The sequence below is a fragment of the Erpetoichthys calabaricus genome, chromosome 4, assembly GCF_900747795.2.
Source record: "Erpetoichthys calabaricus chromosome 4, fErpCal1.3, whole genome shotgun sequence".
Classification (NCBI taxonomy): Eukaryota; Metazoa; Chordata; class Cladistia; order Polypteriformes; family Polypteridae; genus Erpetoichthys; species Erpetoichthys calabaricus.
Window position 1 is genome coordinate 319790125 of NC_041397.2, and position 17193 is coordinate 319807317.

At 41.8% G+C, this 17193-nt stretch overlaps 2 protein-coding genes across 16 annotated transcripts in view; one reads left to right on the plus strand and one right to left on the minus strand.

Annotated features, from left to right (window-relative positions):
* The window catches only part of LOC114641130 (tripartite motif-containing protein 16-like protein), a 353855-nt gene that overhangs the window by 109496 nt on the left and 227166 nt on the right, over positions 1-17193 (plus strand). The window lies entirely within an intron of this gene.
* Positions 1-17193, minus strand: part of LOC114641128 (tripartite motif-containing protein 16-like) — a 377528-nt gene that overhangs the window by 76686 nt on the left and 283649 nt on the right. The window contains exons 3-5 of one of the 5 annotated variants that reach the window (XM_028790269.2): positions 14477-14710; positions 7983-8142; positions 1760-1825 (exon numbers count right to left, since the gene is read on the minus strand). The exons of 2 other annotated variants lie outside the window; for them this stretch is intronic. In XM_028790269.2, the coding sequence (XP_028646102.2) occupies positions 1760-1825; positions 7983-8142; positions 14477-14710 (460 nt within the window). The remainder of the gene's footprint in view (positions 1-1759; positions 1826-7982; positions 8143-14476; positions 14711-17193) is intronic. 2 more of the 5 variants (XM_051925846.1, XM_051925842.1) reach the window with 2 other exon arrangements.

Here is a 17193-nt window from a genome sequence, read left to right on the forward strand (position 1 = left end):
TCTTCTTGTGTCACTCTGGTTTTCTTCACACGTCCCACAGACATGTATGTTGCTTTAATCGGTGACTCTGAATTTGCCTTGTGTGGCTGAGCACCTGACTTAATACAGTGCAGCCTGAACTGGATTAAACCAGTCTGAATGTTGTGTTAAAAATCACTTCAATGTAAAGCCACCATGGCCATGATGGTCTGCTGACCTGAGTGAATCAGTCCATGAAGACGATCAGCCGCTGCTCACTGATCACCGAGTCACCGATTGAATTATATTGAATGACACAAATCAGTAAACCTGAGGACGAGTCAGTGAGGAAAATGTCTGACATTCTGAAAATGTGACACGGACTCTGTGTGTTCTGGAAATGAGCACTCGGCTTACTGCAGTATCTCAATAACAGTTACAATTTACCATGTTCTGTGCTTCAATAATGATTATCAAATGTGTGTGGATTGTGGAATAATAAAAATTTGAATCAATATATTAAATAATAGTTGAACAAAGAATCTTGGGCTGAGGACCTTTTGACCTAGTCCAAGGGAGGGGAAGAAGATTTCGTGACTATGTCTTAGTGCAATTAAATTTTTGTACTTACATAAACAAGTCTAAAATGCCTTGATAATTACTATCTGTGTGCATTTGGGTGGATAAAAAATATATTATTATGCAACCTAGCTTATGCTACGAAAATGTATATGTACATATATTTACGAGTATAAGAGTTCTTTGTGTTAACTATATGAATGCATTAAGATTGTTAAAAGAGGAAAACCATTACCTGTATAATCATCTTAACAAAATAAGTATATTACTAGTTTGTATTGATAGGCTATGGATTAATTGTTTATTAATAAGGCTTACATATAAAAATTAAGTGTGTACGCAAGCTGAAAAAACAAACTTGCAACATTTCTCTCAAACTTCTGACCTTTCAGTCTGTACTCAGGAAACTGTTAATCTTAACGAACATCTAGGATTGTAAAATCAACAGCAACAGGCTTTTTCACTTCTCCTTTAGTGGTTGAACAAATGTGTTGTAATTTTTGGGCATATTACTTAATCCCCCCAAAGAATTGTGTATAAAAAGGAAACTCACCCCCCCCAACATTGGGCTATTTGCTGGTAACCGTCAGCGACACTAGCTGACAGGGGCTGCAGTAGTTCCCTCTGCCACCAAGAATAAAGAAATTGCTTTTTTACTCTACATCTGCTGTCTGCCTGCTGTTTACCTCGAACCTTCGTCCACAGGATATATAAACAAAACTGGATAGAGCATTGTTTTTGTGTAAAGCACATTCCCCTGCATTCATTTGATGATTTGTGTTACATAAACACATTATTATTATTATTGCTATTATTATTATAAGAGAATAAGCAAAAAAGAAGAGCACACAGAAAGGAAAAAAGTAATAGCAGAGAAAAATATGCCAAATGATAAAGGAAGGTAGGACCTGTGTGAGAGGTCGACTTGGCACAGTTAGCAGGATTTCATTTGATGTTTTTGTGTTTTTTTACTGTCTTTGAATTTGTTCACTTGACACTTCCGAGTTAAGTCCAAAAGACTGCTTTGGTCCTTCTCTGCCTTGAATCTCTCTATCCCATAATACACCAGTCACAGGACCAGCATCACTTTCTGGTCATCGGTCACTCAACACTCACACATCTCTATGTGCAGGTTCCACCTCCATAGCATATACCTGGCCTGATATATTTACAGTATATGACTTCTATTGTGATAATCCATTTAATCAAAGCACAGACTCACATTGTAAAAACTCCTCTCTGCTTCGATGTTCAGGAGGCTGTAGGGAGAAAATTGGAGCTTCATAGCCTGAGAATAAAAAGAAAAGAGAAGAATGGAAACAGTGAAGACGACATTGTGTGATGTTACTTCAAATCTGAAATACTTATTAGGAGTGGAGTGCAGTTAAACCACAAAATGACTCGCAGCACAAAACAGGATGTGGCAACGAATGTGGATAATAACCTGCTCTCGTTCTGTTATTCAAAACTGTAAATGTATTTATTTATTTTTATCATTTATAAATACAACTGATAATCAGCAGTCTACAATGGAAAGACAATATAACATTTTAAATTACCGTATATACTTGCGTTTAAGTTATCCCGTGTATAAGTCGGAGCTTGATTTTACCGTATAATTTCCAGTATTTTATAATGTCGGTCATATAAGTTGAATGTAGAAAACTCAGGCTATCGGTTCAAGAGATTACGATATGCTAACACTCACCTGAGAGAGTAAACACGGAGCACACGGCCTTTTTTTTTCGATGTATTGTGCCTACGTGACCACACGGTAATACCTGAACTATTTCAAAGCAACGTTTGCACTGTTTTGTGTTTTTTGTACCTCACACCCTCATACACCTTTATTGTAAGAGCATCTCTTATCTATGATGGAGCGATCGATTAGAAGAAAATATGAAGCTGGTTTTAAATTAAAAGTCATTGAAGTGGCAAAATAAATTGGTAAAAATTTGATGTGTCTGAGAAACTGGTGTGAGATCGGAGGAAGCAAGAAGATGTAAAAAAAAATTAAATGTATTTTTGAACGGGCGTATAAGTCGGATTTGATTTTATGATCAATTTTTCGCGTTTCAAGACCCGACGTATACACAAGTACAGTAATCCCTCGCTATATCGCGCTTCGCCTTTCGCGGCTTCACTCTATCGCGGATTTTATATGTAAGCATATTTAAATATCCATCCATCCATCCATTTTCCAACCCGCTGAATCCAAACACAGGGTCACGGGGGTCTGCTGGAGCCAATCCCAGCCAACACAGGGCACAAGGCAGGAAACAATCCTGGGCAGGGTGCCAACCCACCGCAGGAATATTTAAATATATATCGCAGATTTTTTGCTGGTTCGCGGATTTCTGCGGACAATGGGTCTTTTAATTTCTGGTACATGCTTCCTCAGTTGGTTTGCCCAGTTGATTTCATACAAGGGACGCTATTGGCAGATGGCTGAGAAGCTACCCAACTTACTTTTCTCTCTCTCTCTTGCGCTGATTTTCTCTGATCCTGACGTAGGGGGATTGAGCAGGGGGGCTGTTCACACACCTAGACGATAGGGACGCTAGTCTAAAAATGCTAAAAGATTATCTTCACATTGCTACGTTCTGTGCAGCTGCTTCCTGAAGTGACATGCTGCACGGTGCTTCGCATACTTAAAAGCTCGAAGGGCACGTATTGATTTTTGATGTTTGTTTTTCTCTGTGTCTGTCTCTCTCTCTCTCTCTCTCTCTCTTTGTCTGCTCCTGACGGAGGGGGTGTGAGCTGCCGCCTTCAACAGCTTTGTGCCGCGGTGCTTCGCATACTTAAAAGCCAAACAGCACTATTGATTTGTTTGCTTTCCTCTCTATCTTTCTGACAGTCTCTGCTCCTGATGCGCACTCCTTTGAAGAGGAAGATATGTTTGCATTCTTTTAATTGTGAGACGGAACTGTCATCTCTGTCTTGTCATGGAGCACAGTTTAAACTTTTGAAAAAGAGACAAATGTTTGTTTGCAGTGTTTGAATAACGTTCCTGTCTCTCTACAACCTCTTGTGTTTCTGCACAAATCTGTGACCCAAGCATGACAATATAAAAATAACCATATAAACATATGGTTTCTACTTTGCGGATTTTCTTATTTCGCAGGTGGCACTGGAACGCAACCCCCACGATGGAGGAGGGATTACTGTATACTGTATACAGTACATCTCCAGACTGGCCCAACATTGTACCATAAGGAACGACAGGCTCTACTTCATAAAATATCACAAATAATTTGATAAATGAGAATTAAACCATATAAAGGATAATGTCCAACAAGCCGACTCATTCTCAAGTGCTCTCCTTAATACTAAAACCTAATAATGAGTGCATTTGCTGCATTGGAGGAAATCAGAAATCCATCCATCCATCCATCCATCCATCCATCCATCCATCCATCCTCTTCCGCTTATCCGAGATCGGGTCGCGGGGGCAGCAGCTTGAGAAGAGATGCCCAGACTTCCCTCTCCCCGGCCACTTCTTCTAGCTCTTCCAGGGGAATCCCGAGGCATTCCCACGCCAGCCAGGAGACATAGTCCCTCCAGCGTGTCCTGGGTCTTCCTCGGATCCTCCTCCTGGTTAGACGTGCCCGGAACACCTCACCAGGGAGGCGTCCAGGAGGCATCCTGATCAGATGCCCGAGCCACCTCATCTGACTCCTCTCAATGCGGAGGAGCAGCGGCTCTACTCTGAGCCCATCCCAGATGACTGAGCTTCTCACCCTGTCTTTAAGGGAAAGCCCAGACATCCTGCGGAGAAAGCTCATTTTGGCCGCTTGTATTCACAATCTCGTTCTTTTGGTCACTACCCATAGCTCATGACCATAGGTGAGGGTAGGAACATAGATGGACTGGTAAATTGAGAGCTTTGCCTTATTGCTCAGCTCCTTTTTCACCTGTCGTGGAAATTAGAAAACAATGTACAAACAGAATTACTACAGAATAGAATTACTGCAGCTTCTGAACTGGGGCCAAGCAGTAAGGCTTGACATCATTTTCTACAATTGTCCAAGCTGTTTAAAGGCCCAGTTAACAAAGTGTATGTAAACTTGTGACGCAATGGAATTGCGATATAGTCAATAAAAAGTGAAATAACCTGTCTGGGAACGTTGTTGGAGAAAATGACTTTTTACCCTGCACAAAGTAGATGTCTTAAATGATACGCCATATTTATACTTTGCTAGTTTTAAATCTATAGGGGGTTATAAAGTGAGTTTTCAAGAATGTATCCTAAGTAGATAGAAAATTCTGACTTCAATTATTTATTATATAATTATAGTATTTATGTGTAATGTGATGCTCTTTGTATTTTGTGGATGTAACCTCAACACTGACAAGTGAGTCCCTTTGTAGTTCACCATATGTGTTTGATTTTCCCGTTTGTATTATTCGTTTTTTTCTTGATTTTCCTGATTTTTGAATTTATTTCTGTTTTTGGGTTGTCTATTTGGATTGTGATTGTCTTTCATGCAGCTCCTTTTCACTCCCTTGAGCAATGTTTGCTATTCTTTTGTTTCGATAATAAATATATTAATTCTAATGATACCTTGTTCTTGATTGTCTACGCAAGCTGGAGGTTTTTAATGGTTTCTCTCTCTTGTGAGGCATTTTGATATTTTTTGATACATTAAGTATATTTACTTATTTAAAAAAAACAATTTCTCTTTTCTTGGCCTTAATCGGGTATAAGCCTGTGTGGTGAGCAGCTGGGGGCAGTACCCAGCCGGGACGCCCGAAAGGACCGGAAGAGGGATTACACCTCCTCCGGACCACAAGGGGGCAGCCGCCCTGGTTGGTATGGGGACCACGGGAACAGAGCATGGAAGCTCAACCCTATAGGGGCACGTGGTCACTGCCAGAGGGTGCTCAGATGCCTAAATAGCCCTGGACATAGCACTTCTGCCACACCTGGAGGTGCTGGCAGAAGGAATACCAGGGACACCCGGAGTGCTTCCGGGTGCTCAGCCGGCACTTCCGCCACACCAGGAAGTGCCGGTGAAAGTTCATCGGGAGGCACCTGGAGCTCGTCCGGGTGAGCATAAAAGGGGCCGCCACCCTCCATTCAATAGCTGCAGTCGGGAGGAAGAGGACAGAGCTCGGCGGAGAGGATTGGAGGCGGTGAAGGACTTGTTGAAGGATTCAATAGGGTGATTGGTGCAGGGCACTGTGTGCTGTGAACTTTGTAAATAAACATATGTTTTTGAAGACATGGAGGTGTCTGTCTGTCTGTGTCCGGGGCTGGCTTCCACACCTGCTAGTTGCATTCGGGACCATCCTGGGGCCTCATGTATAAATGTTGCGTACACCCGTTTCCGCGCTCACATCACGATGTATAAAAGCTAAACTAAACAAATACCATTGCTGCTTTAGTGTTGTTATTCTCAGTGCACCACTCAGAGTATTTTAACTCATTGTATGTGTGTGTGGAATCGGAAAGCTCTACGGCAGGTTGTGATGAGAGCGGGTAGAATTCTATGCATGGTGTTACATGATGCCCCTGTTCTGGGGTGAGTCTTTACTGAGGTGGCTGGTGGTCATCCTGGCCTGCTTTTTGAGCATTTTCGGAGACCTCAATCCTTTCTCATCATGTCAGAGACTCCGTTTCACATTTATAAACTTACTGCTACATATTTTTGCTGAATTTGCCATACAGTTGTTCTAATTTCTTATTTTGAGGTCAAAGTAAAATTCCAAAGATATTTAAATTTTAATCTGTTATTTTTCAGCAGTAATAGGACTGTTTCTTATACATAGCTTTCTTGTACCAGTCGATTCTGGTAATTCACAACGCTGTAATTTGAGTCAGTTTGTATTACTATTAAACTTTAACTGACCTCTTTTCACAGTAAGCCTTGTTCACGTATCAATTCTAGTTGTTTGATTGCTGATCTCTTTGATTTTGGTCTCCATTTTCAAGTTTTAGTCGCTAAACATTTCAGCAAACCCTAAACTATGTTAGTTTTTACAGTAGTTCTGTTTACATACAGAGTGTTTACTAACAAAGGAATGAGTAGTTTAAAAATAAAACAAGAGAGAGAATTACCAAAAATATAATTTTGAATGTTAACAACATGAAAGACATCGGAATCTAAAGTTTCCCAGATGAAGTACCCTGCCTTAAAGTGCAAATCTTTAACTCTCATACAGTCCATTGACTGCTGATTTAGCCAAATGTTAAGATATTGTGATAAAATAAAAGCACAGAGACACAGGTTAAGTGTTGGGGAACCTCCCCGTATACAGGCTGTAGGGTCCAGTTCAGAGATTGAATCAAACAAATCAAAACAGAGTATGTTCTTGGAGATTTTATGGAGACACTAAAGGAAGTACAATTAGCAGGGAGGAAGTGAGGACAATAGCGGAGCTGACGTTGATAGTAGTGGCCGGAGACGACATCACAAGCGGAGGTAAGGAACTGAAGTCATTAGGGGTAAGTGTGGTAACTCCAAGGAGCCGGAAGGGGAGTCTTTTGTGTGGACAGAATGTTATGACTGGTAGGAATGCTTTATTCGGTTGTTTTTCTGTAGAATGAAGGAGAGAAAAGCATTAGTGCCTCGTTCCACTCTCCCATCATTTGTTCTTTCACGAGCGATTAAGCCTTTTGACTGTCCCCTAAGCGTGTGTGTGTGACACGATGTAAACTAAAAATACTGTAGAAGTTTGTTTGGCTGTCACAATATCACAAAGCACTGAAGTCGATCTCAAATTTTATTCAGGACTTTTGGCCCAAATAAACATCATTTTAAAACAATCCTCACACAAAGCAAATGAAATGAATCACAAAGTCCAATTAAAAAATTGTTCTTGGCCAACTATACAGAAAAGGTGTAAAAAGTAATACTTCCCTTAAAATTTCATGAGCACGGATTAAACAGCACTTTATTATTACGAGGGTGTGTTATCACTGAGGAGGTCACTGTAAAAGGCACTATATAAAATCCAGAATCCCTGACTGCACAGGCTGATTGCCACTGTAAATGTTAAAGAGCTGATTTTCTTCATGCGTCTCACTGGACTGGCCAAGGAAAGGGATGTCAGTTGAAGTTACATGAGGTGGACCGGGAGATCAGACATACTCAAAAACAAAAGCAAGGCCAAAACCAGGAGTCAAGAGATTGATTGTCAAAGTCATTAATGCTAACCAAAAATCTCAAAGGCTTAATATGAACAGAATTGTAACACCAGGCATTGTTAAGTGTGTTGCACACTCTCGCTACTTTATTATCCCAAACATGGATGATTCAAGGATGCATGTGGTGACCTTTAAAACCCTCAGGAAAATGTATACTTGATTTTTATTTCTCATAGAAAATCCTAGAATAATCCATAAAAATAATCTCAACATTCACCACTCACTTTCCTCTTATAGTCACTCTATTTCTGATGGTGGACTTTAACAACCGACACAACATGTCCAAACGCTGTACCTGAGGGAGTCCATGTCATGATGTCCTGCTGGCTGATCTTCTCCAGACTCTTCTTCAGACATGACAGCTCCTTTCTCAGGTTCTCAAAAGAGAAATCAGCAGTGGCAGTGAAGCTGAGCGAGTCTCCATCGTCAGGAAGGACACAGCAAGATGAGAAATTCTGCACCAGGAGAGAAGAAATAAAAAGAAAAGTTTGTTAGAAGAAGCTCTTCTGATTTAAAGGATCTGTGTGGTGGACACAGCTTTAAATGAGGAGATCACCTTTCATTAATTTAGTGTTCATTTTACAGTTTATATCTTAGTAGAGTTGCATGCACATAAGATACCATCAGCCTTAACTCTCAATAAACATTTAGTGCCTGAAAGGCGAAACATCAGAATGTAGTGTCATGCACGTGTGATTAGGAGGCAGCTAGAGGGCCTGAATAATAGTAGTACCACACCAGACTAGGGGGTAGTGAGCTCTGATCCTCTGCAGATCATCCATGGGAAATCCCACTAGGTTCCAGCGCCATTGATGACGTCACTTCTGGTACCAGCGTCATTGATAAAATCACTTCTGGTATAGGCGCCATTGAAGACACCTTTTCCAGCTCTGACACCATTGAAGACATCACTTCCGGTCTCGAAGACGCCACTTTCCAGCTCTGATGCCATGGATGACGGCACTTCCGGTCCCGAAGGTATTACTTCCGGTTCCATTCCCAATGACATCACTTCCTGTACCGGCCTTTAAAGCCACCATCTTACCTCCATACCATCTGTTCTGTTCTGGACTCTAATCTGTGAACATATCTCAACAGTTTACCCATTTTGCAGCCAAGGCATATTATATGGGTGGCTGCCTCAAACCTTTTTGATGTCTCTTGGTCGTTTTTGTGACAGTAGGTATGGAAATTAAGGGGACAGCAGCAGGTGGGTGCAGAACTTATTCAACACACTGACACAAAACAAGGTGCTATGGTGTGAGGAACGTAAGAAGAATTGAAGTCAAAGTTGACGATGGCAGGGCCGGTGCTGGAGCTGCTGTTTTTTAGGGATTCTCATATAAATCAAATAAATTTTAAGATGTACACATGTACTGTATGAAGAAAGCTATTCAATGTAATTATTCAATGGAATGCCTGCAGATAAGAAGTGCAACTGTGGAGGGAGACCACGGAGTCCTTGTGGGCTGATCACCATCCTCAAGGAGAGCAGGGAAGCTTACTTGGAAGTTGGGTTATATAGCACCCAGGATATGTGGAATATAAAGACTACATGGCTAAAAGTATGAGGGCACCCATACATCACACACACATCTCATTCCAAAGCCTTACACATTAATGTGGAGTCACCAATCCGCCACAGCTGCAATAACACCCTCAACTTAAAAATTTCTTCCATTCCATTGGATGGTGAAGCGTAATTCATCACTCCAGACAACGTGCTTCCACTGCTCCAGAGTCTAATAGTGGTGTGTTTATAATGGTCTTAGGTTTATGTGTGGTTGCTTGGCAATAAAACAAGTTTGTGAAGCTCGTGACGAGTGATTGTTATGCTGACGTTGGTTCCAGATGCTTTTTGGAACTCAGTACTGAGTGTTGCAACTGAGCATAGATGATGTACTTTGTTAGACCCTAACCCTAACCCTAAGTTAGGCCTCTTATAACTTTACAAGACACTGATAAATTAGTTCACGCTTTTGTTTTTAGTTGACTAGATTACTGTTATGCACTCCTAACAGGACAACCCAAGAAAGACATAAGTCGGTTGTAGTAAGTACAGAATGCAGCAGCCAAGATCAGTGAATCTTTCTTCACCAACATCTGATAACGATGCTGTGATCTTCAAATAGTCAATGGAGGCTCTGATTGGGGCTATGGAGAGACTGAGTGAGGACTCTGAGTGTCTGGGCTTGTGAGTATACTAATAAAAACCAAGAGCCAGGCCTTTAATGACCTCTTGGGCACTGCCATCAGCAGCGTGTCTGTCTGCAGAGAGAGTGTCAACCTCATCGAGAGGTTTACTTACCTCGGCAGTGACATTCATGTGTCTGGCGACTCTTCCTATGAAGTAAGAAGACAGATTGGGAGAGCATGGGGTGTCATGAGGTTGCAGGAATGGGGTGTGCAGCGCTTCCAATATCTACACAAAAGGACGAAGGTCCAAGTCTTTAGAGTCCTGGTGCTCCCCGTTTGTGAGACATGGGTGCCATCCATTCTCTCTGGAGAATTTTTGTCAACCAGGATCCCTTTTTCGTCGTATGGTGGGTGTGGCAACGTGCTCTACCAGTGTATGCTCCCCACCCTGATCTGACCTGACCTGCAACAGCCAGAATTATAACCCTTAAACTGATGCAACCAGCTATAATTGGTTTCCAATGTAATTTGCCAGCACGCTGGAGCCAAGTCTATTCAGCGATGTACATTCGTCGAACGCAACAATCAGCTATAGTCAGTTCCCAGTGCAATTTGCCAGCACACTGGAGCTGTTCAGTCAGTGCTGTACATTCATTGAGCGGCCAGCTCATGACCACTGCCACCCCCTAGTGAATCAGCATCACTGTCCCTGGGATTTAGCCACTGCACCAGACTAGCTGTAGGCATCAGCGTTGGCCTCTGTGTGTAGCCAGTTCAAGCTCAGTTGACTCGGTGATTTACTAAATTTCATCAATGGCGTCAGTTGCACCTTGTACATATAAGAAATGATTGCTGCAGTAGTTTTTTTTATAGTTTTTACAGTTCATTGGCAGTGTGCAAAATTATAAGTATTGCAGTAATTGTGATTCTCTTTGCATTAAAAAAATATGTGTTCCATTTAAATTTCACATTTTCTTGGTGAATTGCAGTGGCGGACCATCAGGGCCTGCAAGGCCTTCTCTGATGACCTAAAAAAAATATCTGAATCACAAACTGATGTTAATTATATTTTGTCCATGAATACTTATTAAATAATTCCAAATAGTCTGTCCGCTTCCTTTCATAGCTTTTCCGATGGCTGTGCTGCTTCCAGACATGTATTTTCGTATTAAAGCATTTAACCAATCACATTTCAGCCATCATTTGTTGCCAGGCAGGGTCAAAGTCAAAGATGTCTGCCCAGAGGCCTTCACAATCCGTTCTGCAGGCCCTCAACACAAAGTAAATGTTGATTAAACTGTTGCTTCAACCAATCAGATTTTGAGTTGACTCTATCCAATCAATGTGTCTGAATACGGTGACGTTGCCGTATGCCTGCTAGAGGGCCCTAGAGAGGATATTATCTCTATTCGATAGAGAAGAGAGATGCTCTAAAGAAACTGTTTCATCACATTCTGGAGCATCATGACGAGTATGATGAGGACACAGTGTGCTGTGCTGATGGATTTAAAGCACGTCTGGATGATTTTGAGTTTTGTTTTTTGCTTCACACATTCAATGGCATTTTTGAGTATTCAGACGTGCTCTTTTCAATACTACAGGACAAAAAACTGGATGTGCGGTTTTGTCTGGCTAGGGTAAAGGAGTTCTGTGACACTGTTGAGCGAGATAGAAGCTGATATGAGGAACTCTACGAGGTCACTGAATGCACCACAGGCGCTCTGAGAGCACAAAGAGGTCAAGTGCAAGATCCTCACGCGCACTACCGCCAACTCCATGGCAGGATTCTGGACAATATTATTTTCCAGACACAGACCAGATTTCAAGACCACGAAAAACTGATGTTTGTCACGCTCCTCGACCCCCAGAAGTTTCGGGAATACAAGAAAAATGTCCCGCATGTTGCCTTCTCCAGTTTAACACAGAGCCACGGAGCACTTTTTGATCTGTCTCAGCTAAAAACAGAACTGACTGTAATGTATGCCATGGATGATTTTGCAGGAAAATCTCCCACTGATCTCCTTGACTTCCTTCATCAGAAAAATCTGAATGAGAGCATCATTGGGCAGCTGTACACATTGGTATGTTTGGCGGTGAGCATTCCCGTGTCCACTGCTTCTGTCGAGAGGATATTTTCAGCCCTAAAGCAAATTAAAACTTATGCCAGAAATACGACAGAGCAGGTTCGACTTTCAGCATTACCTTCGATGGCGATAGAAAGGGACTTCGTGATGGAACTGAAGCGCATGGATAATCTGTATGACAGAGTAATTGAACTGCTTTTGAGGAAAGAGAGGAGGATGGATTTTGTTTACAAATAATCCGAATTTTTGGTGAGTAAAATGTTGCAATTTTCCTAAATAATATTGCAAGTTTATGAGTTATTATTGATGTTTTTTATGTGTGTCGTGGGCTGTAGCTGCAGTAGAAAGGAACTTGTTCACCCCTGGTTTGTCTGTTCAATAAAGGCATTTATTGTGGCTACAGGAGTTATCTATCTGCGATGCAACGGCTCTTTATACTGTATTTCTGCATATTAAGATGGTTTTTATAACCATAAATTAGTTTTTGAGGGGCGGGTTGATTCAGACGGAGCACTACTGAAGGCCTAGATGTGAAATGCACGGTCCGCCACTGGTGAATTGTGACATTTTCTTAAAAAGTGCAGCAAAAAAGTATTAGGCGTCCACAGCATGTGGCAGTTTAAGGGTTAAGTCAGAAAAGAAAATGTGAGCACATTTCATCAGTTACAGTGTTGCTACATTGGTTACAGATGTCATTTAGAATTGACTTTAAAATTCTACTAATAGTTCACAAAGCCTTAAATAATTTTGCCCCGTCCTATATTTGGGAATTTCTGTCCTCCTACACATCAAGTCTTAACCTTAGATTTTCAAATGGTGGTCTGCTTATAATTCCAAGAGCCAAACTTAAAAGAAGTTGTGGGGCGGCCTTTTGCTGTTATGCATCCTACATCTAGAATACTTTATCAATAGAAATTCACCAGGCTAATACTGTGGAACATTTTTGAAAATGGCTAAAACCCCATCATTTTAATTTGGCTTTTTCACGGCTATTTTTCAGTTGTGTTCTTAATAGACTATATGGGCATAGAATTATCATATTCTTCACGGATCCGCATCTGTACTAATCTCTGTTATTCTCTGCTTTCTTTTCGGTTTCTTCTGTGGTGACAATCTGCACCACCACCACCTGATCAAGGCACCTGTGACACTGTCCAAGAGACCATCTTCATCAAATCCCATCATGTGAAGCCTGAAAACAATGAGGACTGATTTAAGAACATTCATGTTAGATAGAATGGCCAGTTGAGGCTGGGTGGTCTTTTTGGCCTTGGAACCCCTGCAGATTTTGTTTTTTCAGCTTAAGTAGAGTTTTAATTTGTTTGTTTGTTTGTTTTTTCTGTCCTCCTGATCATCTGACCATACCCTTTTCTTTGTTACTTTTCTTTTCTATTATTGTTTAATCTTTTTTTTTTTGCTTCATATAACTTTCTTTTTGTTGTCTTGTAAAGCACCTTGAGATAAATTGTTTGTATGAAAATGCGCTATATGCTGCTGTCACTGTCCTGCTCCACTGACAGACTGAGGAGATTGTTCCTCCCCCAAACTATGCGACTCTTCAATTCAACCCGGGGGGTAAACATTAAAATTATGCAAAGTTATTGTCTGTTTTTTTACCTGCATTATTATCAATCTTTAATTTAATATATTTTTTTTGTATCAATATGCTGCTGCTGGAGAATGTGAATTTCCCTTTGGGATTAATAAAGTATCTATCTATCTATCTATCTATCTATCTATCTATCTATCTATCTATCTATCTATCTATCTATCTATCTATCTATCTATCTATCTATCTATCTATCTATCTATCTATCTATCTATCTATCTATCTATCTATCTATCTATCTATCTATCTATCTATCTATCTATCTATATAAATGTTATTGTTGAGCACTCTCTCCATCTGCAGCTTGTGTGGCCTATATGTCTGAGCCTAAAATGTAACCAACTGACTAGTTGGAAAGATGGCTTCCAATGACAGCGGCATGCTGAAAGTCACGCGCTCTTCAGTACACCCCATTCTACAACCAGTGTTAGTCTACAGAGATTCCAGGGCTGTGTGGACCTGCTAGCATTGGATGTTGCTGAAGTAACTGAACCCACAATTGGAGGGCACTTCACCTACCTTTGACCATGTGGTGTATCAAGAAGGACTTGTGAATACAAAATCCAGAATTCTGTGTGGTGGCTTAATCTCAATATTATAAAAATAATATAACAAAAAAATAGACAAGATGGACGAAACTGTGGGGTTTGAGCTGTGAGGAAATACTGAAGGATTTGAATCTCATCAGTTTAAGGATGGAGACATGAGGGGGTGACATGACAGAAGGGTTTAAAGATATGAAGAGAGCTTATTTCATCATTTATTAGATGTTGTCTTTTAAATTGAACCTGGTTAATAGTAAATTGCATTGAAATTTAGTTCTCCACACAATGAACTGTACATACAGGACACAAGTTACTTTGTAAAATAAGATATTCTATTCCTTTTATGTTGTAAATTCTCCTCAGATCTTTTGACTCCAGCCTGATCAGATTCTTACCTGTGAAGTGTCACTCTCACCTTCAGGAACTGGACGTTGTCCTTGATCTCTGCAAACTTCTTCAACTCAGCATCTCTCCTCTTCAGCTCCTCCATGTCCTTCTCTAGTTGCTTCAGGACTCCTTGAGCTTTCTCCACTTCTTTCTTCTCTTGTTCTCTGATCCTCTCAATCACTTTCCTGCGGGTTTCTTTCATGCAGTGAATTAAATCGGCGAAGCTCTTTTCATTTTTTTCTACTTCTCTTTTCCATGAAATCTGATAGGGTGGAGAAAGATATTAAATTAAGTCACCTAAGAATAATTTTCTGTCAAAGGCGTGTTTATTTGTATTTAGGCGTTATTAACTCTTTGAGGGTTGCATGTTATTTCCAAATGGCACAGTTTTCTGAAAAGCACACAAAGCAAAGGTTTCACACAGATATCAACACAAAACATCTGTAGCTGCATGCTGTGGCCACCAGTTTGCCAAGAATCCACGGTAGGCTAGCCGCCAGACTGTCTTTGTGTGACGGGGACCAGGAGCGGCTGTAGCGGTTGCAGTCACAGTGCGCTGTAATCTAGTTTGTACCTCAAGGAAAGGTAAGTGACGGTCCTCTCAGGCGAACATTGCCATAGGTGTGTCAGTGTTGTGTAGCGGGTCCACAACTCACATCTAAAAGGCCACTTTTTAAATAAATAATCGCCGCCATCGCGGCTTAGAAAGGGGGCGTGGTAGTGTGGCAGATCGGTTCCCGGGGAATTCATGATGCGGGCGATCCAAGGTTAAGTGCACAGGTTAGAAGTCATCTGCATCCATAATTGTTCCTGGGAGCTGCTAATTGCCACATCTGATCCACATCCCCATGATAAATAGAAGCACGAGGTGGCTAGGGGAGAAAAAGGAAGAAAGAGAGAAGAAAAGACTGGAAGGTAGGAAGCAGAGAGAGGATAGCTGGTGTGAGCGAGCGAGAAAGTGAGTGCAGGCTCACAGGCAGCTGGACAGTGAGCCCTAGCGGGGTGTTAGGCCGACACCTAGGGCAGTCGATTGTGGTCGCTCCCGCTTATCATTTTGTGAGGAGTAGGAGTGACTGGAAGAAGGATGGCTCGCCGCGGAAGACAGCGGGAGTCGGGAGGCTTGGGAGGTGGATTCCCCAGCATGAGCGTCCTGGATGCTGGGGAACACAAGTCTCGGTCTGGAGAGAGCTGAACCGAAGCCAGGGATCGGAAGCCTCCTGACCAGAAGGCAGAATGAATGAAGGTCAGCTGCAGGTAGAGTGGCTCCCCTGGTGCATAGCCTGAATGGGAGAAGCAGGGGAGTCACCAGTAAAAGATTTCACCAGGCTTTGAGGTAAAAAGGACAGCTCCCAGCCATGGTTTTAACTTCGTTGTTTTTAACAGTAGAATTACCAGAGTCTACGAAAAAACTCGTAGATGCAGCCCACCTTAAAACCGTTCTCAGCTCTCTTTTGTCTTCTAAATGTGCTGATTAACACGAGCAGCAAGCAGCCGGCTATTTCATCCCCCACAGTCGCAGAACGTTCACTAAGTTTTCCCAGCTCATGCCTTATTTGATTATCTGGGAGTGACTGAAGTGCTGGAGTTTTAGAGTGTAAATAATAGATCGCTATTTGGAACACACACAGCTCATGTGTGTTCCATTTCTACAGTAATCTGTGTAAACACATTTTTAAAACAGAAACGTTTTTCATATTTTAGTGGTAAATGACAACATGTAGGCATAAACTATACAATGTATGAAGCCTGAAGTCCAAAGATCAAGTAAACACTTTCACAAAAGGTTCAAGGATAATACAACAGCTTATTTAATTTTACAATTAAAAAAATTAAAAGAATGCTCTGAAAACACATCAGATCTTAATGGGAAAAAAGAATCCTGCTGACTATCTCTACTGCTACTGACTGATATGGTAACGTGTTAGGAACGAAAGGATTGAAATGAAAATGACCAACCGACAGAGAGAGGGCTGAATTCAAAGACACCCCGAAAATCAAGGGAACAAAATGATGTGGCAGGCAGACAGGCGAATCCATTTTGCCGGAATTTCATTGCAGTAACTCCAAATCGTACTCAGTAGTTTGTATGCCCCCAAACCCACGTGCTTGTATGAATGCCTAACAACGTTCTAATGAAATGATGGATGGTGTCCTTTGGGATCTCCTCCCAGATCTGGACCAGGGCATCACTGAGCTCCTGGATAGTCTGAGGCTTCAGATGGATCCAAACATAATGTCCCACCCAGAGGTGTTCTATTGGATTGAGGTCAGGCGAGTGAGCGTGGAGGCCAGTCAATGGTATCACCTTCTTCATCCTCTCACCATATGAGGCTGGCTGGGCATTGTCGTGCACCAGGAGGAACCAGCATAGGGTCTGACAATGGGTCCAAGGATTTCATCCCAATACCCAATGGCAGTCCTGTGGTGCCATTGTCTAACCTGTAGAGGTCTGTGCATCCCTCCATGGAAATGCCTCCCCAGATACGCCATCACTGACCTACCACCAAACCGGTCATGCTGAATGATGTTACAGGCCGCATAATGTTCCCCATGGCTTCTCCAGACCCTTTCACATCTGTCACATGTGCTCAGGGTGAACCTGCTGTCATCTGTAAAAAGCACAGGGCGCCCACCAGTGGTGGACCTGCCAATTCTGGTATTCTATGGAAAATGCCAATCGAGCTCCACGGTGCCCACTTGAGGATGTCGGGCCCTCAGGCCACCCTCCTGAAGTCTGTTTCTGAT